The sequence below is a fragment of the Aquarana catesbeiana genome, linkage group LG02 (assembly GCF_042186555.1).
Source record: "Aquarana catesbeiana isolate 2022-GZ linkage group LG02, ASM4218655v1, whole genome shotgun sequence".
Classification (NCBI taxonomy): domain Eukaryota; kingdom Metazoa; phylum Chordata; class Amphibia; order Anura; family Ranidae; genus Aquarana; species Aquarana catesbeiana.
The window spans coordinates 40,027,413-40,052,653 of NC_133325.1; the positions used below are offsets into that span (position 1 = coordinate 40,027,413).

The 25,241-nt window shown below is 45.1% G+C and overlaps 1 protein-coding gene across 2 annotated transcripts in view; it reads right to left on the bottom strand.

Moving 5' to 3' along the window:
* Nucleotides 1–24,394, bottom strand: part of RSF1 (remodeling and spacing factor 1) — a 98,923-nt gene extending 74,529 nt beyond the window's left edge. For both annotated transcript variants that reach the window (XM_073612809.1, XM_073612810.1), the window contains exons 1-2: nt 23,957–24,394; nt 7,652–7,743 (exon numbers count right to left, since the gene is read on the bottom strand). In XM_073612809.1, coding sequence (XP_073468910.1) covers nt 7,652–7,743; nt 23,957–24,200 — 336 coding nt within the window. In that variant the 5' untranslated portion in view covers nt 24,201–24,394. The remainder of the gene's footprint in view (nt 1–7,651; nt 7,744–23,956) is intronic.
* Nucleotides 24,395–25,241: the final 847 nt, after the last annotated feature.

Here is a 25,241-nt window from a genome sequence, read left to right on the forward strand (position 1 = left end):
TTTGGAGGGACAAAATGCTTATCCAGATGATCCCATTCACCATAAATAAGCTTTTCTAGTAATGCATGGACCGGAAACGCATGCAAAGATTGTAAATATCTCAAAGAACCCAAAGAGGAAACCCGACTTTCAGCTAACTCTGTTAGGAGTAGCATGAAAAAGTGGAACGAACCATTTACGTAAGGATTTGCACCTCAGATTGTGAAGCTGATTCATCAGCTGTTTCCTCCGCAGAGGAATAATCGGTTTGTTTTTCCTCTCGATCGTCTGACACCTCATCTTGTCCCCACTGTTCCTATGGTAAAGGGTTTGGAGTGGGAGAGAGGGATCTAGCATGCTTCCTATCCCCTTGGATGGAGGATGCGATTAAAGCCGCTAATCTTCCTTCTAAGTCCTGCAGGGCATCGGCTCCTGGTACATGCTGCAGGCGTGTGCCCCTAGTGGCCAGAAGGTGAAGTGACGGAAGGTAACGTCACGTCGTATCGCACAGCTGTGCCATTCTGCCGCAGTGAGTTACGCTTTTTTTTTTTTTTTTTTTTACTACACATTTTTACGACATTTACGGGCACTGATGAGGATCCACTGATAGGGTGGCACTGATAAACGCTGTAGTGGCACTGTAGGGAACTCACTGATGGCACTCATGGGAAGATAGAAAACCTTTGGGATGAATTAGAGTGGAAACAGCAAGCCAGGCCTTCTCATCCAGCATCAGTGCCTGACCTCACAAATGCGCTTCTGGAAGAATGGTCAAACATTCCCATAGACACACTCCTAAACCTTGTGGATAGCCTTCCCAGAAGAGTTGAAGTTGTTATAGCTGCAAAGGGTGGGCCAACTCAATATTGAACCCTACAGACTAAGACTGGGATGCCATTAAAGTTCATGTGCGTGTAAAGGCAGGTGTCCCAATATTTTTGGCAATATAGCGCATGTATAGTAGTCGGCAAGTGGTTACAGCTTACCAACTCTCAGATGTGATGGCTGCATTCATTTTCTTTGCCTTATTTTCACCTGGTGATCCAGTAACTCTGTTTTTCAAAAGAACAAGCTAAGCTCTCTTGCAGGTAGCAGTTGGAGGGATGTGAAAAACCATTTACCACCGACAGGGGTGCTTACAACGATCAGCTTTTATTTATGCAAAACCTTTAACCCTAAGAACAAAAAAAAAAAACAAAAAAAAAAAAAAAAAAGGAAGAAGAAATCTCTATCTCTCATCATTTTTTTTATTTTAGGGGGGAAAAAAAAGGCACATTATAATTATAGGACCTCCGTATAACTTGGAAAATCAATCTTCAATACATTGGAAAGCGCTGAGAATTTTCTCCACATTTGGGGGTCAGTGAACTGCTCACCTCTCTCCATGTGCACCAGAAAATACTGAAAGAAGTTTGTTTATAAAGCACGATATATGTAATCTAGTACCAGGTTTACACGATCGCCAAAAAAGAGGCGTTCCATTGTTATAAAAGTGTATTTTTTTTCTTATTGGTTTCTTGCCATTTATGATCTATTCACAACAGTTTAACCACTTCAGCCCCGGGAACATCCCCCCCCCCCCTTAATGACCAGACCATTTTTTGCAATGCGGCACTGCAACACTTTAACTGACAATTGCGCGGCCGTGCGACCTTGCACCCAAACAAAATTGATTTTTGGTGGTATTTGATCACCTCTGCGGTTCTTAGTTTTTGCGCTATAAAACAAAAAAAAAAAAAAAAAAAGGAGCGACAATTTTGAAAAAAAATTTACGTTTTGTTTATAATATATATATATATATATATATATATATATATATATATATAAAATGATGGAGATTAGAGATGATGATGGAGATATATAGAGATAGATAGATTTAAAAAAAAAAAAAATTTCTTCCTCAGTTTAGGCAAATATATATTCTTCTACATTATTATTTATTTATTTTTTTTTTTTTAACAAAAATATCGCAACAAGCATATATTGATTTGTTTGCGCAAAAGTTAACGCGTCTACAAAATAAGGGATAGATTTGTGTCATTTTTATTATTCATTTATTTATTTATTTTTATTAGTAATGGCGGCAATCTGGAATTTTTATCGTGACTGCGACATTGTGGCGGACAGATCGGACACTTTTGACACTATTTTGGGACCACTGACATTTAAACAGCAATCAGAGCTATAAAAATGCACCCATTACTGTGTAAATGTCACTGGCAGGGAAGGAGATTAAACACTAGGGGGCGATCAAGGGGTTAAATGTGTTCCCTCTGTGTGTGTTCTAACTGGGGGGGGGGGGGGGGGGACGGGGAGGATGGGCTCACAAGAACATGACAGAAATCACTGGGAGCAGTAGATCCCTGTCATGTTGCTAGGCAGAACAGGGAAATGCCTTGTTTACATAGGCATCTCCCCGTTCTGCCTCTCCGTGTCACGATTGCGGGCCACTGGTGGACATAGCGTCCGCGGAACGCTTACGCAGCATGCGCTCACTAGCCATCGATTTAAAGGGGAGGTACGGGTACGCCCATATGTGCAGCCGTGCCATTGTGCCGACGTATATCGTCGTGCGCTGGGCGGCAAGCGGTTAACCACTAAAGGACCGAGCCTCTTTTTTTTTTGCTAGAAAATTACTTTAGAACCCCCAAACATTATACGTTTTTTTTTTTTCTAAAAACCTGGAGAATAAAATGGCTGTTGTTGAAATACTTTGTCACACCGTATTTGCGCAGCGGTCTTACAAGCACAGTTTTTTTTTGGAAGAAATACACTTTTTTTAATTAAAAAATAAGACAACAGTAAAGTTCGCCTAATTTTTTTTAATATTGTCAAAGATAATGTTACGCCGAGTAAATTGATACCAAACATGTCACAATTCAAAATTGCACCCGCTCCTGGAATGGCGACAAACTTTTACCCTTAAAAATCTCCATAGGCGACGTTTAAAAGATTCTACAGGTTGCATGTTTTAAGTTACAGAGGAGGTCCAGGGCATAGAATTATTGCTCTCGCTCTACTGATCGCGGCGATACCTCACATGTGTGGTTTGAACACCATTTTCATATGCGAGCGCTACTCACCTATACGTTCGCTTCTGCACGTGATCTCGGCGGGACGGGGCGCGTTTAAGAAAAAATTTTTACTTTAATTTATTTTACCTCTCATACTTTAAAAAAATTAAAAAAAAAAAAAAAGGTGTCACTTTTTTTTTTTTTTGTAAACATCCCTTGTAATAGAAAAGAAGCATGACAGGACCTCTTAAATATGAGATCTGGGGTCAAAAAGACCTCACATCTCATATTTACACTAAAATGCAATTAAAAAAAAAAAAAATAGCCCTTTAAGAGCTATGGGTGGAAGTGACGTTTTGACGTCGCTTCCGCCCTGCAATGTCATGGAGACAGGTGGGGGCCATCTTCCCCTCACTCATCTCCATACCCAGCAAGGGTGAAGATCCAATCGCCTCCGCCGCTGCCGACGGCTCCGGTAAGCGTAGGAGGGCACCGGAGCAAAGTGGGGGGGGGGCCCTCTCCACCCACCGATAAAATCAATCTTGCGGCGAATCCGCAGCAGAAACCACTTTTATCTGAAAGAGTACCGTCCGCTGTTGAAGAGGATATTGGATACTGCTATTATATCAACGATATTCCACTTCAAACAGACGCCGTTTTCATATACAGTAAATCCACTTGCCGAGCACGCACTGTAGTTTTAGTGCTACAATGCAGGCCGGCTGTGCAAAATCACATATATATGTGGTTATGCTTTCCCGGGTAGGTGGCGCGCGCGCGCCCGCTGCACATTGCGATCACCCATTCCTGGCCAATAATTTAAGGCCCGGGACCCGCCAATCGTTGGAGCGAGCGATAGCTTTGTTTATGTAAACAATACAAAGCTCTCTTCTGAAAGCAGCAGTGTGCTGGTTTTTGTTTCCCTGCAAAGCAGAGAATAAAAACCGGCACGTCCCTTTGTAAAAACACCTCACAGTACACACAGTCAACATAGTTAGGTACTGTATATACTCGAGTATAAGCCGACCCGAATATAAGCCGACCCGAATATAAGCCGACCCGAATATAAGCCGACCCGAATATAAGCCGACCCGAATATAAGCCGACCCGAATATAAGCCGACCCGAATATAAGCCGACCCGAATATAAGCCGACCCGAATATAAGCCGACCCGAATATAAGCCGACCCAAATATAAGCCGACCCAAATATAAGCCGACCCAAATATAAGCCGACCCAAATATAAGCCGACCCAAATATAAGCCGACCCAAATATAAGCCGACCCAAATATAAGCCGACCCAAATATAAGCCGACCCGAATATAAGCCGACCCGAATATAAGCCGACCCGATTATAAGCCGACCCGATTATAAGCCGAGGCACCTAATTTTACCACAAAAAACTGGGAAAAACTTATTGACCCGAGTATAAGACGAGGGTGAGAAATGCACAGCTACTGTAAGTGGAAAAGAGGATCAACAATGCCCATTTGCAGCCTCACTGTGCCCATTTGCAGCCATAGGTCCCCCGAACTTCAAACTCGGTAGTTAAGGGTTCCTAGATGCCCCCTAGCTGCAGCCGAAATTCGGGGTCTCTGAACCCAAAGGGCCCCGAAATGACATTGCTGCAGATGGACACAGTTGACCGACTTTGGGGCCCCGTATTTCGGGGCCACTTGGTGCTAGGAACCCAGTGGAAACCCAGTGGAACTAGCACTACAACATATCCAAAGCTGGGGTTCCTAGCACCAAGTGGCCCCGAGATACGGGGCCCCAAAGTTGGTTCGGAAAATGTCAAGCACTTTTCTGCAGCAGAGAATGACATTTTCCACTGGGTTTGCACACCAAATTTGGGGTTCCTAGCTTGAAGTGGCCCCCGAGATACGGGGCCCCAAAGTTGGTTCTGAAAATGTCATTCTCTGCTGCAGAAAAGTGCTTGACACTTTCCGATACTCGAGTATATACGGTACCCATTTAACCCTTTGATTGCCCCAGATGTTAACCCCTTCGCAGCCAGTGTATAGTATTAGCACTGATCACTGTATTAGTGTCACTGGAGATGACAGTGGCTGTTCCCACAATTGTCAGTTAGTGTTAGATTGCCCGTTAGATTACTAGTATTAAAAAAATAAATAAATAAAAATGGCAACATACATCTCCTAGCTTTTAGACATTATAACTATCACGTAAACCAATAAAATATATTTTATATATATATATATATATATATATATATATATATATATATATATATATATATATATATATATATATATATATATATATATATATATACACATATACATACACACACACACACACACACACACACACACACATTATATATAATATATATATAAAAATTTTTACCAAGGACAGAATACATTTTGGCCTAAAATGTATGAATACATTTGATTTCTATTTTTTTTTTTTTTTTTTTATTGGATATGTTTTATAAACAAAGTAGAACTTTTTTTTTTTTTTTTTTAATTTAAGCTCTTTTTTGGTTTATAGCACAAAAAAGAAAATGCAGAGGTGATAAAATACCACCAAAACAAAGCTCTATTTGTGGGGGGGGGTATCAATTTTGGATAGCTTTGCATAACCGCGCAATTGTCAGTTAAAGTAGTGCAGTGCTGAATAGCAAAAAATGGCCTGGTCATAAAAGGGGTAAAATCTTCCGGAGCTGAAGTGGATATTCAGATTTTTTTGCTTCTCAAACCTACAGACTTGTATGATGAATTATAAGTGACCCTCTGCTTAGGATTTGTGACACATTCTGTTCAAAATGTAAATCCTGCATAGCAGACCTGCTGAAAAACAGAACATATTTGCATTTTCACCATTTCATTTTGTTATGTTACACCCTTATTCCAAAATGAATTAAATGAATTATTTTCCTCAAAATCCTACAAACAATACCCCATAATGACAACGTTAAAGAAGTTTGTTTGAAATCTTTACAAATTTATTAAAAATAAAATAAATCCCATGTACATAAGTCTTCACAGCCTTTGCTCAATACTATGTTGAAGCACCGTTGGCACCAATTACAGCCTCAAGTCTTTTTGAGTATGATGCTACAAGCTTGGCACAACTATTTTTGGGCAGTTTCTCCCATTCTTCTTTGCAGGACCTCTCAAGCTCCATCAGGTTGGATGGGGAGAGTCGGTGTACAGCTATTTTCAGATCTCTCCAGAGATAATCAATCGGGTTCAAGTCTGGACTCTGGCTGTGCCACTCAAGGACATTCAAAGTTGTCCTGTAGCCACTCTTTTTTTTTTATCTTGCATGTGTGCTTAGGGTCGTTGTCCTGTTGGGAGATGAGCCTTCGCCCCAGTGTGGAGGTCCAGAGCGCTCGAGCCGGTTTTCATCAAGAATGTGTCTGTACATTGCTGCATTCATCTTTCCCTCGATCCTGACTAGTCTCCCAGTTCCTGCCATTGAAAAACATCCCCACAGCATGATGCTGACACCACCATGCTTCATTGTAGGGATGGTATTGGCCAGGTGATGAGCGGTGAGTGGTTTCCTCCAGGCATGATGCTTGCCATTCAGGCCAAAGAGCTCAATCTTTTTTTTCATCAGACCAGAGAATTTGGTTTCTCATGGTTGGAGAGTTCTTTAGGTGCCTTTTGGCAAACTCTAGGTGGGCTGTCATGTGCCTTTTACTGAGGAGTGGCTTCCGTCTGGCCACTCTACCATACAGGCCTGATTGATGGAGTGCTGCAGAGATAGTTGTTCCTCTGGAAGGTTCTACTCTCTCTGTCAGAGTGACCATTCAGGTTCTTGGTCACCTCCCTGACTAAGGCCCATCTCCCCCGGTCACAGTTTGGCTGGGCGGCCCGCTCTAGGAAGAGTCCTGGTGGTTCCAAACTTCTTCCATTTATGGATGATGATGTACTCATTGGGACCTTCAATGCTGCAGAAATGTTTCTATACCCTTCCCCAGATCTGTGCCTCCATACAATCCTGTCTCCGAGGTCTACAGACAATTCCTTGGACTTCATGGCTTGGTTTGTGCTCCGACATGCACTGTTAACTGTGGGACCTTATATAGAACGGTGTGTGCCTTTCCAAATCATGTCCAATCAACTGAATTTACCACAGGTGGACTACAGTCAAGTTGTAGAAACATCTCAAGGATGATCAGTGGAAACATCAAGCACCTGAGCTAAATTTTGAGTGTTATGGGAAAGACTGTGATTACTGTACATGAGATTGTTTTCACTTTTTATTTTTAATAATTTTGCAAAGGATTTCAAACAAACGTCTCTTGTTCTTCTGGAAGGTTCTCCTCTCTCCACAGAGAAACACTGGAGCTCTATCAGAGTGACCATCGGGTTCTTGCTCACCTCCCTTTGCAAAGCTTTCAAAGCAACTTCTTGTCACGTTGTCATTATAGGGTATTGTTTGCAGAATTTTGAGGGAATTAATGAATTTAAACTATTTTAGAATAAGGCTGCAAACACAAAATGTGGAAAAAGTGAAGCTCTGTGAATACTTTCCAGATGCACTGTATGTGTTACCAGTAAAGAAAAATGTATATTTGGAAATTAAATGCATGAAAACTCTTGTTGAAATTAATTTAATAATTTACTTATAAAAAAAAAAAAAAAAAAATGAAACAAGGACATCACAATTTTATTTGTATAGTACCTTGATCAGATATTTCTCCCATCTGTCAAAAGTGACAGACTTCCCGATCTTCCGCATCAATTTCAGATGAAGTTCAACCAGGACTCTGGACACTGAAAATAGAAAAGCAAATAATGATATTGATAATTCATTAGTAAAAAAATCAATGCGTATCCAACCAAGGTTAAAGTGCATGAGTATATACACAACATAAATCTATAGAGCGCTAATTGATCCATAAATAATGTAACAGTTCCACCAATTCATAAGAGGCTTCCACCATTAACCACTTTCCCTCTGGAAGATTTACCCCCCTTCATGACCAGGCCATGTTTTGCGATACGGCACTGCATTAATTTAACTGACAACTGTGCGGTTGTGCGACACTGTAGCCAAATAAAATTATAATTATAATTTTATATATATATATATATATATATATATATATATATATATATATATATATATATATATATATATATATATATATATATATATATATATATATATATATTCTCTTACTTTCTGCTTTAAAACATATCAATAATTATTTTTTTTTAATCAAATAAATGTCTTCATCAATTTAGGCCAATATGTATTCTGCTATATATTTTGGTAATATAAAATCCCAATTAGCGTATATTGATTGGTTTGCGCAAAAGTTTTAGCGTCTACAAACTACGGGATAGATTTATGGAATCTTATTTTTAAACTAGTAATGGCGATCAGCGACTGATAGGTGGACTGCGACATTGCAGCAAACAAATCGGACACTTATTGCCACTAATACAGTGAAAAGTGCTAAAAATCTGCACTGCCACTGTACTAAGGACACTGGCAGAAAAGGGGTTAACATCAGGGGCGATCAAAGGGTTTAATGTGTTTCTAGGGAGTGCTTACTCACTGTGGGGGAGGTGCTTGTACTGTAGGAAGACTTCTGCTTGGCAGAAACACAGGATCACAGCCTTCCCTTGTCACAGAACGGCGATCCGCCCGTCTCCCAAACGCTGGACCCACTGATTGGTTCCTACGGTGTCTAATCACAGCGGGAGCAGGTTGCCAGAGGTGCACATGTGCGCCCCAGACCCGAAGTGCAGGATCACCTACAGGTGCATGATTCTGCACAGGGGAGCTGCTTTGCTGCCAAAAGGGACATCAAATTTACACTGTTATACAAGCTGTACACTCACTACTTTACATTGTAGCAAAGTGTCATTTCTTCAGTGTTGTCACATGAAAAGAGAGAATAAAATATTTACAAAAATATGAGGGGTGTACTCACTTTTGTGAGATACTGTATGTATAAGTATGCAGACAGCAAGCGGATATAAGAAAAAAAAAAACACAATATTTATCTAACCAAGGTTCAAGTGCATGAGTATATTATTATTATTATACACAATTTATATAACGCCAACAGTTTACGCAGTGCTTTACAATGTAGAGGGGGACAACACAATTACAATACAATACAGAAGGGCCCTGCTCGTAGAGCTTACATTCTAAAGGGAGGGGGTGGTGGTACAAAAGGTAATAGATGCGGGGAATGATTTGATGGAGTTGTTAGGTGGGTGTGGGGTAGGCTTCCCTGACTAAATGAGTTTTCAGGGATCTCCTAAAGGTGGACAGGGTAGGGGCTGATCGGACATACTGGGGCAGGGAGTTCCAGAGGATGAGAGAGGCTCTGGAGAAGTCCTGAAGGCGAGCATGAGAGGAGGTAACAAGGGAGCTAGAGAGCAGGAGGTCCTGGGAGGAGCGGAGGGGGCGATTTGGGCGATATCTGCAGATGAGGTTGGTGATGTAGATGGGGGCGATGTTGTGAATTGCCTTGTATGTTATGGTTAGCATTTTGAATTTTATACGTTGGGGGAGGGGAAGCCAGTGAAGGGATTGGCAGAGAGGAGCGGCAGTCACGGATCGCTTAGTGAGGTGTATTAGTCTAGCAGCAGCATTCATAATAGACTGAAGGGGGGATAGCCTGCGTAAGGGTAGGCCATTAAGGAGAGAGTTGCAGTAGTCGAGGCGGGAAATAATCAAGGAGTGAATAAGTTGCTTTGTGGTGTCATTAGTCAGGAAGGGTCGAATTCTGGAGATGTTGCGAAGGTTAAGGCGGCAGGATTTAGCCAGTGATTGGATATGGGGGATGAAGGAGAGGTCAGAGTCAAGGATTACACCCAGGACCCTGGCATGTGTGGAGGGACCAATGGTTGTGTTGTTGATATTAATGGCGCAGTCACGGGGGGGGGACCGGGAAGAAGGAAAGTCCATTGTCCATGAGGTAGCAACTCATTTGGTCATGAACAAGGCGTTCGATGAGCTTGGAGGCAAATGGGAGCAGGGAGATGGGTCTTAAGTTATTCAAACAGGTGGGGTCTAGTGAGGGTTTTTTAAGTATGGGGGTAACCAGTGCATGTTTGAGTGGGGAAGGAAAGGTGCCGGAGGAGAAGGAGAGTATATACACAACATAAAATTATAGAAAGTTAATTGACCCAAAAATAATGTAAAAGTTCCACCATTTTGTAAGACACTTCCACCATTAATCTGTAAAAGTAGAAAAAATTTCAGAGACACCCACAATGTGCGCAACCTGACAGCATCACTCCGCCCTCACCAGGATATATGGCGCACCAACACCGCGCCCTCACCAGGATATATGGCGCACCAACACCGCGCCCTCACCAGGATATATGGCGCACCAACACCGCGCCCTCACCAAGATATATGGCGCACCAACACCGCGCCCTCACCAGGATATATGGCGCACCAACACCGCGCCCTCACCAGGATATATGGCGCACCAACACCGCGCCCTCACCAGGATATATGGCGCACCAACACCGCGCCCTCACCAGGATATATGGCGCACCAACACCGCGCCCTCACCAGGATATATGGCGCACCAAAACCCCGCCCTCACCAGGATATATGGCGCACCAAAACCCCGCCCTCACCAGGATATATGGCGCACCAACACCCCGCCCTCACCAGGATATATGGCGCACCAACACCGCGCCCTCACCAGGATATATGGCGCACCAACACCGCGCCCTCACCAGGATATATGGCGCACCAACACCGCGCCCTCACCAGGATATATGGCGCACCAACACCGCGCCCTCACCAGGATATATGGCGCACCAACACCGCGCCCTCACCAGGATATATGGCGCACCAACACCGCGCCCTCACCAGGATATATGGCGCACCAACACCGCGCCCTCACCAAGATATATGGCGCACCAACACCGCGCCCTCACCAGGATATATGGCGCACCAACACCGCGCCCTCACCAGGATATATGGCGCACCAACACCGCGCCCTCACCAGGATATATGGCGCACCAACACCGCACCCTCACCAGGATATATGGCGCACCAACACCGCGCCCTCACCAGGATATATGGCGCACCAAAACCCCGCCCTCACCAGGATATATGGCGCACCAAAACCCCGCCCTCACCAGGATATATGGCGCACCAACACCCCGCCCTCACCAGGATATATGGCGCACCAACACCGCGCCCTCACCAGGATATATGGCGCACCAACACCGCGCCCTCACCAGGATATATGGCGCACCAACACCGCGCCCTCACCAGGATATATGGCGCACCAAAACCCCGCCCTCACCAGGATATATGGCGCACCAACACCCCGCCCTCACTAGGATATATGGTGCACCAACACTGCGCCCTCACCAGGATATATTTGCAGGGTTGAGAAACTGACAGATTGCTCCTTCTGTACAGAGCCCTGTGTTGAACGTTAACACAGGGCTCTGGGCTGTGATTGGACACAGCCGATCAGCAGGTCCCAGCCATGAACATACGGGTACATCACTTTACCAACACTGGCCGCTCGCTCGCAGTGCAGGTGGGTGGGATATCGATATACCATACTTGGCCGATGCCTCTAGAAGCAGAAAACCGCTGACAGACACGGCTACTCCAGTGATCACCACTTGCTTCCCGGTCCTGTGCTGAGTGGCTGCATTCCTGCATACTGAGCACATTAAAAAGAGGTTGTAAACCTCCCTGTGTAATCTCTACTTATAGGTAAGCCTTACCTATAGGTACTGTAAACATCTAAACTTGCACTGTTTAGGAGATATTTACTGTATACCGCACCGAGGATGTCATTGGCGCATGCGCTCTGAAGGAACACCCGCCCATGCCATTTATTCAGGAGCGTGTGCCGTGACCGGCGGCTCCCGCGCGAGTGACATCATGCAGCTCCGGCCAGTCACACAGCCGGAGTCTGCGGCCCCCGGAAGGAAGACGGGCAAAGATGGATGCGGCCTGCAGCAGCGACGACACGGGCTCCGTTTGCAGGCAAATGTCAGATAATGTGCTAGTATGCGATGCATACTAGCACATTATGTGACACTTACCTACAAACGACGCCCACGTCGCCCCCTAGCACATTATGCCTTTTCTTTGCAGGGAAGAAAAAAGGGAGAAAAACTCATCAGGGTGTTCTTCCACTTTAATGCAAAGCGATCTCCGATTGGAGAGAGCGTGACATCACCACCCCACCTCGTGCAATCAGAACACCTTGCATTGAAATTTAAAGCATTCTCTTAATGGTGCTGAGAGGCCGACCTCCTGTGTTCATAACGCAGCAGATCAGGCAGACAACCAGCGCAGGACCCCGAAGCAACGTTGGCCAGGTATGATCTATACACAGTTATATTGGTTTAAGCTGGACTAACGCAACTATGTATAACATGCCGATGTCTGGAATAATTGTTGAAGTATTACTAAAGGGAAAACCTTTTTTGTTTAGTTTTGTATAAAGGGATTAGAACACCTGGCAGTTTTTATTGCTGTCTGTTTTCCAATTAGGGAGATTCCCCCCTCTAGATTTTTCCTGTTTGCAGTTTGTGAGAAGCCATGTGGGGGACACAACAAACATGTGGAAGAAGGTGCTCTGGTCAGATGAGACAAAAAATGAAATTTTGGCCTAAAAGCAAAACGTTATGTGTGGTGGAAAACTAACACTGCACATCATCCTGAACTCAACATCCCCACTGTGAAACATGGTGGTGGAAGCATCATGTTGTGGGGATACTTTTTGTCAGCAGGGACAGGGAAGCTGGTCAGAGTTGATGGAAAGATGGATGGAGCCAAATACAAGGAAATCTTAGAAGAAAACCTGTTAGAGTCTACAAAAGACTTGAGACTGGGGTGGAGGTTCACCTTCCAGAAGGACAACGACCCTAAACATACAGCCAGATCTACAATGGAATGGTTTAGATCAAAGAATATTCATGGGTTAGAATGGCCCAGTCACAGTCCAGACCTGAATCCAATTGAGAATCTGTGGCAAGACTTGAAAATTGCTGTTCACAGACGCTCTCCATCCAATCTGACAGAGCTTGAGATATTCTGCAAAGAAGAATGGGCAAAAATGTCCCTCTCTAGATGTACAAAGCTGGTAGAGACATCCCCAAAAAGACTTGCAGCTGTAATTGCAAAAAGGCGGTTCTACAAAGTATTGACTCCGGGGGGCGCCATACAAATGTACCCCACACTTTCCACATATTTATTTGTAAAGAATGTTGAACCATTTATCATTTTCCTTCCACTTCACAATTATGTGTCACTTTGTGTTGGTCTATCAGAGCTGCACGATTTTGGCTAAAATTATAATCATAAAATTGGGATAACTTTACTGTTTAGTTTTTGGTTTTGTTTTTTTAAATTCATTAAAGTGTATTTTAAAAAAATAAATAAATAATTGTGTTTGAAAGACCGCTGCGCAAATACAGCGCGACATAAAATATTGCAACAACCACCATTTAATTCTCTAGGGTCTCTGCTAAAAAAATAGGGGTTCCGAGTAATTTTCTAACAATAAATACTGATTTTAACCTGTAAGCAGCAAGTGCCAGAAAAAAGGATTAGTCTTTAAGTGGTTAAAAGTGGATGTAAACCCGAATTTTTTTTTATATCATAATGTAGAGTATAAGATTTCCTATCATTTGAGCCCAGTCTTGTCACAAAGAGTTAATCCAGCTCTGAGCAATCCTCTTTTATTGTTCAGTGAGATCTTGACAAACAGAGAAAAACTTTGTCAAATCCTCCCCCTTGCTGTGAGTGACAGGTGATTTACATCTCGTGCACTAGCCTAAGACACAGGCATTATTTTTTAATTCCCTCCCCCACTCCTTTCTTCAGCAGCTCTGCAAGGATTGGCTGTTCCACACCTCACCATGATTTGGCATGCTGAAGTCATGTGGTTACTTTCCTGTCTTTTCACTGGACGTTAGAGATCATAGCAGAAGTTTAGTGTTAGAAATACACAGGAGAAAATGCATAATGACAAGCGGAGTGTAGAGGTGGGCGGGGAGTCTACTGACATCACGACTCCACCCACCGAGCTCCTGACAACAGACCTGCCCACAGAATATGCAGTTTTTCGGGTCTCATAACAGACAGAGGGGAGACATTTGACAGGTAAAGATACATGCAGGAGGCATGTATATCCTTATAGATAACCCCTATGGCAGTAGCTTAGAAAGGATGACATTGGGTTTACATCCACTTTAAACTTCCCTCATCTACAAACAGAAGTTCATTCCTTTGATCTAAGAAGAAATGTTACTTTGTTTATATTTATCCAAGATGTTGTGATAAAGCTAGGCAGGCTGGCTGGATTTTTTCTTTTTTTTAAATTTTCTTTCCAGCTGTGAGAACTCTCTGCACTTGTTAGAAAGAATTGTGAAATGCTGTTTTGAAGATCGGGAAGGGAAAAAGAGTTGCGATTTCGATTCTTATGCCGCGTACACACGACCGGACTTTCCCACAGAAAAGGTCAGACGGAACGAATCCGTCTGACATTCCGATCGTGTGTGGGCTTCATCGGACCTTTTCTGTCGAAAAATCTGACGGACCTTAGAAATAGAACATGTTTCAAATCTTTCCGACGGACTCGATTCCTATCGAAAAAAAACGTTAGTCTGTATGTTAGTCTGACGGACCGAAAACGACGCAAGGGCAGCTATTGGCTACTGGCTATTAAACTTCCTTTTCTAGTCCGGTCTGACGTCATCACGTTCAAAACGATCGGAATTTGGTGGGATCGTGTGTAGGCAAGTCCGTTTTGTGGGAACTCCGTCGAAAAGTCCTCCGGAGTTCAGTCCGACGAGAAGTCCGCTCGTGTGTAGGCCGCATGAGCGATTAATCGTGCAGCTCTAGTCTATCACATAAAATCCCAATAAAATACATTTATGTTTTTGATTGTAACATGACAAAATGTGGAAAATATCGAGGGGTACGAATACTTTTTCCAGACACTGTACATTGTACGACAATGGAAGAAAAAAAACAAATGACTCTTTTTTAGGATTGCAGTTTACCACAATGCAGCAGGATGTCATTCACATTGAACGGCACAGCAGGGAGCATTTAACAAATGTTAGTTTTCTGGCCGTCATGTTTATCCTCTTACTCCAATACTTTGCCTTCCTTACCTGAACAAGTATATGAATAAAAGATCTAAAAATTTGACAAAAGGAGATTTGATTTTACTATTACGAAGGGTTAAATATCTCAAAGCTCCAAACAACCCATTTCCTTTACTAAGGTCTGCTTCACATCTATGCGTTTTTGGTGCTTTTTGAAGAAAACGCACTACAGTTCACGTAACATGGTTTCCTATGGGACACGTTCACATCTAGGATTTTTTCAGCCGCTGCTTTTTTGGAAAGGGTCAGGGACTTTTTGCGCTTTTTTTTTTTTTTTAGGTTTAATAGACATCAATGAAGAAGCTGAAGAAAAGCATGTAATGTGCGTTTGCCGGAATTTGCGTTTTGCAAACTTCCCATGTTCCACCCCGAACAAAATAAGAGTCGGTCTGATAGCGGTATTCAGCAATTCATAGGCAACTTTGTATTCAAGGAACAAATACAAAGCTTTCTCTGATTGGCTGAGGCAGAGAGGTGGGCTGATGATGTCACACTACTCATAGTCAAATTCCGTGTCAAGGGAGCAGGGAGGCCAGGCCAAGCCACGCTGTCTGTCTGTAGAAACAGGAAGCGTGGCTCGGGAGTAAGCCCACAAGTGTTCCCTAATAGCAAGAGGCTTGTTATGGGGAAACACTCACAAGAGGAACCGGGAGCACCATGGGGAGGATCCCAAGAAGAGGAATTTTGCAGAATGTTTGTAAAGTATAAATAATAATAAAAAAAAAAAAAATCACTTTATTGTATTCTAAGTTTGTTGTCCCTTTAACTGTACTTTAAAATTCTTACAAATAGCTTGCAGTTCTATCTTTAAAGCTGACTGTCAGGTACGGGGGGGTTGATTCACTAAAACTGGAGAGTGCAAAATCTGCTTCCAGGTTTTTTTTGTCGAAACTGAATAAAAAAAAGCTGAAGTTAGAAGCTGATTGGCTAGCATGCACAGCTGAACAAGATTTTGCACTCTCCAGTTTTAGTAAATCAATCCCCATTGTGTTCACTGAATAGTTACATTGGTGTAGCTTGGACCCATGTAAGTATGCATATTTCATACCTGTGGGGTCCCTTTGGAAACTGGAATTTACTGTAGTAGTCACTGCTACTACAGTGTTCGCCATGGTCATGCCATTCAGAGAATGCTTTGTTTTTGTCAAAGAATGCAAAGCGTTCTCTAAAGGCACGAAAAAGCTTTATGCAAACTGTTTTCTGAATGGTTCTCGTGCCAAGTGACCTCCTGTGTTCACCAAGCACCGGGGCAGCCACTCAGCACGGGACCTGAAGGCCGCTCGGCAATGATTTCCAGCTATGGAACATGTATATACTTTACAAGCTGAATCAATCGAATGATATAATAAAAACTATACCTGGAGCTCAGTATTAATCCTGCTCCAAACAGCAAGGTAAGAATTTTTAATATTTTTTTTGTTTCAGGCCCGGTTCACACTGGTCCAACATGCACTCCGACTTTCAGAGCACAAGTCACATGACATTTCAAAATAACTGGTCCGACTTGTTTTCAGTCCAACTTTGAAAATGCTTCCTGCACTTCATTGGTCCAACTTGGGTGCAATTTTAGCCCATTGATTTGAACGGAAGTCTGGATCATCATCTTAACTGATCCAACTTGTGGATCTTGAGGAGGAACCCAACGCGGAAAATAAACAAAAAACTGAGGTCCCCCCCAAAATCCATATCGGAGCCTAATCTGAGCATGCAGTCCGGCAGGTCAGACGAGCAAGCAGCCAGGCCACCCCACAGCACCTTGTCCCCATGTTGATAGAGACAAGGGCCTCTTCCCGACAACCCTGGGCGGTGGTTGTGGTGGTCTGTGGGCAGGGGGCTTATCGGAATCTGGAAACCCCCTTTAACAAGGGGACCCCCAGATCCCACCCACCATGTGAATATGTAATATGTACACTGTACCCCTACCCATTCACCCCCCTAAAAAAGCAGTGCTGTGTAAATAAAAACAAGAGACGGTTTTTGTCCTTTATTAAAAAATGAAGAATGTCCCCCATCGTAGCTCCAACGTGTCTTCTTCCTCCACTGCCGTCTTCTCCCTCTGGTGTCTTTTTCTTCCGGTGATGTGTTCTTCCTCTGGTCTTCTCCACCGCCAACCAGGTCCTCCATCAATGCTGGATCCTGCCATTGTATCATCTGTGATGTTTGTCAGTTCTTACATAGCAATGGGGCATGGCCATCCGGGGAACGTCATGAGACTCTGCCCTTTGTGATCTCACAGGGCTCAACCCACCCCCACCGGACCAGGTTGGCAGCAGAGAAGACCGAAGGAAGGACACATCACCGGAGCGAGAAGACCGAATAAAAAAAAAAAAAAAAACACGGAGTTACGACAGGGGGACATTCTTCACTTGTAATAAAGGACTTGTCAAAAACCGTCTCGTGTCACATAGGGGAGTGGGGGGGGGGGTGTTGGGATCTGATAAGCTCCCCACCCACGAACCCCCACAACCACAGCCCAGGGTTGTCAGGAAGCTGTGGACAAGGTGCCTTAGGGTGGGGGGGGGGGGCCATGTGGCCTGGTATATTCCAGGAGGCTACCCAAGATGTCAAGCCTTAAAACTGACAAATGTGGTTTTCCTAAATTTTCTAAAGGCAACACTTTAAAAGTGCCTAAAGGTCATCAGTTTAGAGTTAGCCGTGATTAATGGCCCTAAAATTATTGCCCTCGCTCCGGGTGTGAATGATACAATTGGTGATGTGTAGCGGAAGTGAGGTTTGTGTGTGTGTAGGCGCCCCCAATGTATGTACATACACTAGATTACCAAAAGTATTGGGACACCTGCCTTTACAGACACATGAACTTTAATGGCATCCCAGTCTCAGCCCGTAGGGTTCGTTATTGCTATAACAGCTTCAACTCTTCTGGGAAGGCTGTCCACAAGGTTTAGGAGTGTGTCTATGGGAACGTTTGACTATTCTTCCAGAAGCACATTTGTGAGGTCAGGCACTGATGTTGGACGAGAAGGCCTAACTCACAGTCTCTGCTCTAATTCATCCAGTCAAGTTCCTCCACCCCAAACTCGCCCATCCACGCTATATTGCCAAAAGTATTGGGCCACCCCTCCAAATCATTTGGTGGAGGGGGGGTTGGTGTGGAGTTGTTTTCCAGGGGTTGGGCTTGGCCCCTTAAGTTCAAGTGAAGGGAACTCCTGAGGTGTCAGCATACCAAGACATTTCGGACAATTTCATACTACCAACTTTGTGGGAACAGTTTGGGGATGGCCCCTTCCTGTTCCAACATGACTGTGCACAAAGCAAGGTCCATAAAAACATGGATGAGCGAGTTTGGGGTGGAGGAACATGACTGGCCTGACCTCAACCCAATAGAACACTTTTGGGATGAATTAGACCGGAGACTACGAGCCAGGCCTTCTCAACATCAGTACCCGACCTCACAAATGCGCTTCTGAAAGAATGGTCAAACATTCCCATAGACACACTCCTAAATCTTGTGGACGGCCTTCCCAGAAGAGTTGAAGCCAACTCAATATTGAACCCTACGGACCAGGACTGAGATGCCATTAAAGTTCATGTGTTTGTAAAGGCAGATGTCCCAATACTTCTGATAATCTAGTGTATAGTCATCATGACACTGACTGTGGAAAATTTTGCATTTCATTTGGAAATCCGGGTCCCAGAGTCTGGAGGAAGAGTGGAGGCACAGAAACCAAATTGCATGAGGTCCAGTGTGAAGTCTCCACAGTCAGTAATGATTTGGGAAGCCATGCCATCTTCTGGTTTTGGTCCATTGTGTTTTATCAAGTTCAGAGTCAGCACAGCCCTCTACAGGGAAGTTCTAGAGCACTTCATGCCTACCTCTGCTGACCAGCTTTATGGAGATGCCGATTTCATTTTCCAGCAGGACTTGGCACCTGCACACACTGCCAAAAGAACCAATACCTGGTTTAATGATCAGGGTATCACTGTGCTTGATTGACCAGCAAACTCGCCGACCTAAACCCCATAGAGAATCTGTGGGGTATGGTCAAGAGGCAGATGAGAGACACCAGACCCAGCAATACTGATGAGCTGAAGGCCACTATCAAAGCAACCCGGGCTTCCATAACACCTCAGCAGTGCCACAGACTGATCGCATCATGCCACGCCACATTGATGCAGTAATTCATGCAAAAGGAGCCGACCAAGTATTGAGTGCATACTATACTGTACATGGACATACTTTTCAGTAAGCCACATTTCTGTATTAAAAATCCTTTTTTTTTTTTTTTTTTTTTTTTTTTTTGGTGTTATGTAATATTCTAATTTTCTGAGATACTGAATTTTGGGTTTTCACTAGCTGCAAGCCATAATCATCAAAATTACAGAGGAAGAGATGCTTGAAATATATCACTCTGTGTGTCTCTCTAAAATATACGAGTTTCACTTTTTGAATTTAATTACCGAAATAAAATAACTTTTTGAAGATATTTTAATTTTGCGAGACGCACCTGTATATTTTATCTTTTTTCTCCTAATCAAAGAAGAACGTAAATAAAGTCTGAAAAGTAAAGAAGAAGCAGACAAGGTAAGCACTGAGGTCAGCAGCTGTGACTTCTGGGAATAGTTTGGAGTTTCATACCACTATACCCCCCCAATGACCCCACAGTTTTTAAACTGGCTGAGACTGAACTCACAGTAAGTATTATTACAACCATTACAGTTTTGGACAAAGTGTACACCAGGGTGAGAACTTGCAGAGAAATTTACTTCGAAACAAAATCTCATGACAACCACATTTCAAATTCTATCATTTTTTGTAATAAAAAATAAATAAATAAAAAGACTTCCGATTGGCTGATTAAGCAAAGACATAACGCACTCTCTGCTACAATATACAGAAAAGTAGAAGATGATAATTTGTCTTTTTTAATGGGTGACATAGTTGGAAGGTGTCGGGGTTGTCTGGTGGAGATCTCTTCTACTTAACAATAAAATGAAGCAAGTGCTTCAACCTGCCACCAACCAGAGTTTAGGGGGGTACAGGCAGTACTAGGATGATGGTAGTCATGGGGGAAAGGATGTATGGGTGATGGCAGTCAAAGTAATGTAAGCTGCAGGATGATGATGCTGGTGAAGGGTCAGGATAGAGATGGTGGTCGGAAGAGCAGTGATCATGATAACATTGACTGGGGGACGGAGGAGGTATGGGCTGACACGGCCAAAAAAAGGATGGTGGTGAAGAATGGAAGAGATAAGGGCAGTAATAGTTTGAGGATAGAGGAATTAATAGCTGTGGTAGTCGGGGATGTATGGACAGTGATAGGGAATGGAGATTGGAGAGGGTACGGCTGGCTAAGACAGGGATAGAGGAGGTGTGGGAAGTGATGGTCAAGATGGAGAAGGTAATGATGGTGAAAGTCTGGATGGATTAGGTATTTATGGTCAGGATGGAAAAGACATTGATGGTGATGGTCAGGATGGGGATGGAGAAGCTACTGATGGTGATGGTCAGGATGGGGATGGAGAAGCTACTGATGGTGATGGTCAGGATGGGGATGGAGAAGCTACTGATGGTGATGGTCAGGATGGGGATGGAGAAGCTACTGATGGTGATGGTCAGGATGGGGATGGAGAAGCTACTGATGGTGATGGTCAGGATGGGGATGGAGAAGCTACTGATGGTGATGGTCAGGATGGGGATGGAGAAGCTACTGATGGTGATGGTCAGGATGGGGATGGAGAAGCTACTGATGGTGATGGTCAGGATGGAGAAGCTACTGATGGTGATGGTCAGGATGGGGATGGAGAAGCTACTGATGGTGATGGTCAGGATGGGGATGGAGAAGCTACTGATGGTGATGGTCAGGATGGGGATGGAGAAGCTACTGATGGTGATGGTCAGGATGGGGATGGAGAAGCTACTGATGGGGATGGTCAGGATGGGGATGGAGAAGCTACTGATGGGGATGGAGAAGCTACTGATGGTGCTGATGGAGAAGCTACCGATGGTCAGGATGGTGGAGAAGCTACCGATGGTCAGGATGATGGAGAAGCTACCGATGGTCAGGATGATGGAGAAGCTACCGATGGTCAGGATGATGGAGAAGCTACCGATGGTCAGGATGATGGAGAAGCTACCGATGGTCAGGATGATGGAGAAGCTACCGATGGTCAGGATGATGGAGAAGCTACCGATGGTCAGGATGATGGAGAAGCTACCGATGGTCAGGATGATGGAGAAGCTACCGATGGTCAGGATGATGGAGAAGCTACCGATGGTCAGGATGATGGAGAAGCTACCGATGGTCAGGATGATGGAGAAGCTACCGATGGTCAGGATGATGGAGAAGCTACCGATGGTCAGGATGATGGAGAAGCTACCGATGGTCAGGATGATGGAGAAGCTACCGATGGTCAGGATGATGGAGAAGCTACCGATGGTCAGGATGATGGAGAAGCTACCGATGGTCAGGATGATGGAGAAGCTACCGATGGTCAGGATGATGGAGAAGCTACCGATGGTCAGGATGATGGAGAAGCTACCGATGGTCAGGATGATGGAGAAGCTACCGATGGTCAGGATGATGGAGAAGCTACCGATGGTCAGGATGATGGAGAAGCTACCGATGGTCAGGATGATGGAGAAGCTACCGATGGTCAGGATGATGGAGAAGCTACCGATGGTCAGGATGATGGAGAAGCTACCGATGGTCAGGATGATGGAGAAGCTACCGATGGTCAGGATGATGGAGAAGCTACCGATGGTCAGGATGATGGAGAAGCTACCGATGGTCAGGATGATGGAGAAGCTACCGATGGTCAGGATGATGGAGAAACAACCGATGGTCAGGATGATGGAGAAGCTACCGATGGTCAGGATGATGGAGAAGCTACCGATGGTCAGGATGATGGAGAAGCTACCGATGGTCAGGATGATGGAGAAGCTACCGATGGTCAGGATGATGGAGAAGCTACCGATGGTCAGGATGATGGAGAAGCTACCGATGGTCAGGATGATGGAGAAGCTACCGATGGTCAGGATGATGGAGAAGCTACCGATGGTCAGGATGATGGAGAAGCTACCGATGGTCAGGATGATGGAGAAGCTACCGATGGTCAGGATGATGGAGAAGCTACCGATGGTCAGGATGATGGAGAAGCTACCGATGGTCAGGATGATGGAGAAGCTACCGATGGTCAGGATGATGGAGAAGCTACCGATGGTCAGGATGATGGAGAAGCTACCGATGGTCAGGATGGAGAAGGTACCGATGGTCAGGATGGAGAAGGTACTGATGGTCAGGATGGAGAAGGTACCGATGGTCAGGATGGAGAAGGTACTGATGGTCAGGATGGAGAAGGCACTGATGGTCAGGATGCAGATGGAGAAGGTACTGATGGTCAGGATGCAGATGGAGAAGGTACTGATAGTCAGGATGCAGATGGAGAAGGTACTGATGGTCAGGATGCAGATAGAGAAGGTACTGATGGTGAGGATGGAGCAGGTACTGATGGTGATGGTCGGGATGGGGAATGGAGAAGGTACTGATGGTGATGGTCGGGATAGGGATGGAGACGGTACTGATGGTGATGGTCAGGATGGGGATGGAGACTGTACTGATGGTGATATAAAGTAGTCGTAGAAGGGATGATGATGAGGGCAGGGATGATATGGGTAGTCATGGTGAGGATGGAGATGATAGGGGTGATGATTGTGAGTATAATGAAATGAGTAGCGATGGAGAGGATGAGGATGTGAGTAGTGATTGTAATTATAGGAATTATGAGACTGACATGAGTAGCAACAGTAGGGATGAGGATATAAGTAGTGATAGTGGAGATGAGGATGATATGGGTAGTAATGATAGGGATAACATGGATAATGATGAGGATGATGATAGGAGTTGTGATAGAAAGAATTGGGGATGATAGGAGTAGTGGTGATGGGGAGGATGATAGGAGTAGTGGTGATGGGGAGGATGATGATGATAGGAGTAGTGATGGAGAGGATGATGATGATAGGAGTAGTGATGATGGGGACGATAGGAGTAGTGATGATTGGGATGATAGGAGTAGTGATGACAGGAGTAGTGATGGAGAGGATGATGATAGGAGTAGTGATGATGGGGATGATAGGAGTAGTGATGATGGGGATGATAGGAGTAGTGATGGAGAGGATGATAGGAGTAGTGATGGAGAGGATGATAGGAGTAGTGATGGAGAGGATGATAGGAGTAGTGATGGAGAGGATGATAGGAGTAATGATGGAGAGGATGATGATAGGAGTAGTGATGATGGGGATGATAGGAGTAGTGATGGAGAGAATGATGATAGGAGTAGTGATGGAGAGGATGATGATAGGAGTAGTGATGGAGAGGATGATGATAGGAGTAGTGATGGAGAGGATGATAGGAGTAGTGATGATAGGAGTAGTGATGGAGAGGATGATGATAGGAGTAGTGATGATGGGGATGATAGGAGTAGTGATGATGGGGATGATGATGATAGGAGTAGTGATGGAGAGGATGATGATAGGAGTAGTGATGATGGGGATGATAGGAGTAGTGATGATGATGATAGGAGTAGTGATGGAGAGGATGATGATAGGAGTAGTGATGGAGAGGATGATAGGAGTAGTGATGATGGGGATGATGATGATAGGAGTAGTGATGGTGGGGGATGATAGGAGTGATGATGATAGGAGTAGTGATGATGATGATGATAGGAGTAGTGGTGATGATGATGATATGGGGATGGGATAATAAGCCCTTGGTGTCTCTCTCACATATCCCCGGTGTCCGGTCCTCCCCCCGGTGGTGTCCGGTCCTCCCCCCCGGTGGTATCCGGTCCTCCTCCTCCTCCCCCCGGTGGTGTCCGGTCCTCCCCCCGGGTGTCTCACCTGCTTTGGTCTCCTCCAGGGCCTCCTCCAGCTCGGGGAAGGTGATCTCGGGCAGGTCCAGGGCGGCTCCGTACCTCTCCAGGAAGGAGCAGAGGACGGCGTAGTCCGGACACGATCCCGCTTTCCCGGGGCCCGCAGGACCGACCACCGGGGGAGCCGGAGCCTCCTCTCCAGCCTCCGCCATCTTGGAGTTTGGAGGCGGAGCGCGGTCCCGCGGGGAGGAGGGTGCGCGCTCCCCCTCCATAGCAGCACAGGCTCGGTGTCCGGGGAGGGGGGAGGGGCGCAGGCGGCGGTAGTCGGGCTCGGGGGTGGAAGGAGGACCGGGGCTCGGGATGAGGAATAACAAGGCCGAAATTCTCCGGGGCGAGCTACACCGCCTCCCGACTGGAGCCCACCATGTCCCACAATGCACCGGGGCACGGGCCGCGCAACCCCGCCCCTTCCTCTCAATGGCCACTCCCCCCTCCTCATCATTGTACTCAACACAACAAAGAGAGACACGTTTTTTGTTTTTTTTAAACTATCAATGAACTTTATTGGTCATTCCGGTACGGGTTACGGCGGTGTGGGGAGTCCCGGTGCGGGGCTGTCTCGGAGCTCTCCTCCATTCATCTCGGTGACGGGCGGCGGAGCGCGGACACCAGCGCCTCCTAATTGTGTTTAAAGCACGCGTCTCTCGCGCCTCCCGCACGAGCTCGCTGAGGGGGGCGTGGCACAACTGACGTCAGCCAATAAGAAATCAGCAGGGGGGGGACGTACCAAAGCGTAACGGTCGCTGCGGCTCAAGTCTACAGCAAGACCTAGAGAGGCAGTAGAGATGGGAGGGGCTTGTCAGTGCGGATCACTCCTCTGATTGGTTTCTCCATATTATCCAAGCTCCTCCCACACTGCTAGATTAGTATAGAAAACAATCACCCCACTTTAACCACTTGAAGACCAGAGGATGATGTTACACCGAGTACATAGATACCCAACACGCCACGCTTTAAAATTGCGCACACTCCAGGAATGTATACTCACAAATGAGCATTCATAAAGGCTTTGACAAGGGAGCAGATGCGCTGTTCTGAAGATCGACACACCAGGACAGAGAGGGTCAAACCAATAAGACCCCTTTCACACCGAGGGCGTTTTGCAGGCGCTATAGCATTAAAAATAGCGCCTGCAATCCGCCCTCAAACAGCTGCAGCACTGTCTTCAGTGTGAAAGCCCGAGGGCTTCACATTACTCTACCCGAGGGCTTTCACACCGGAGCGCTGCGCTGGCAGGACGTCAGGAAAAGTCC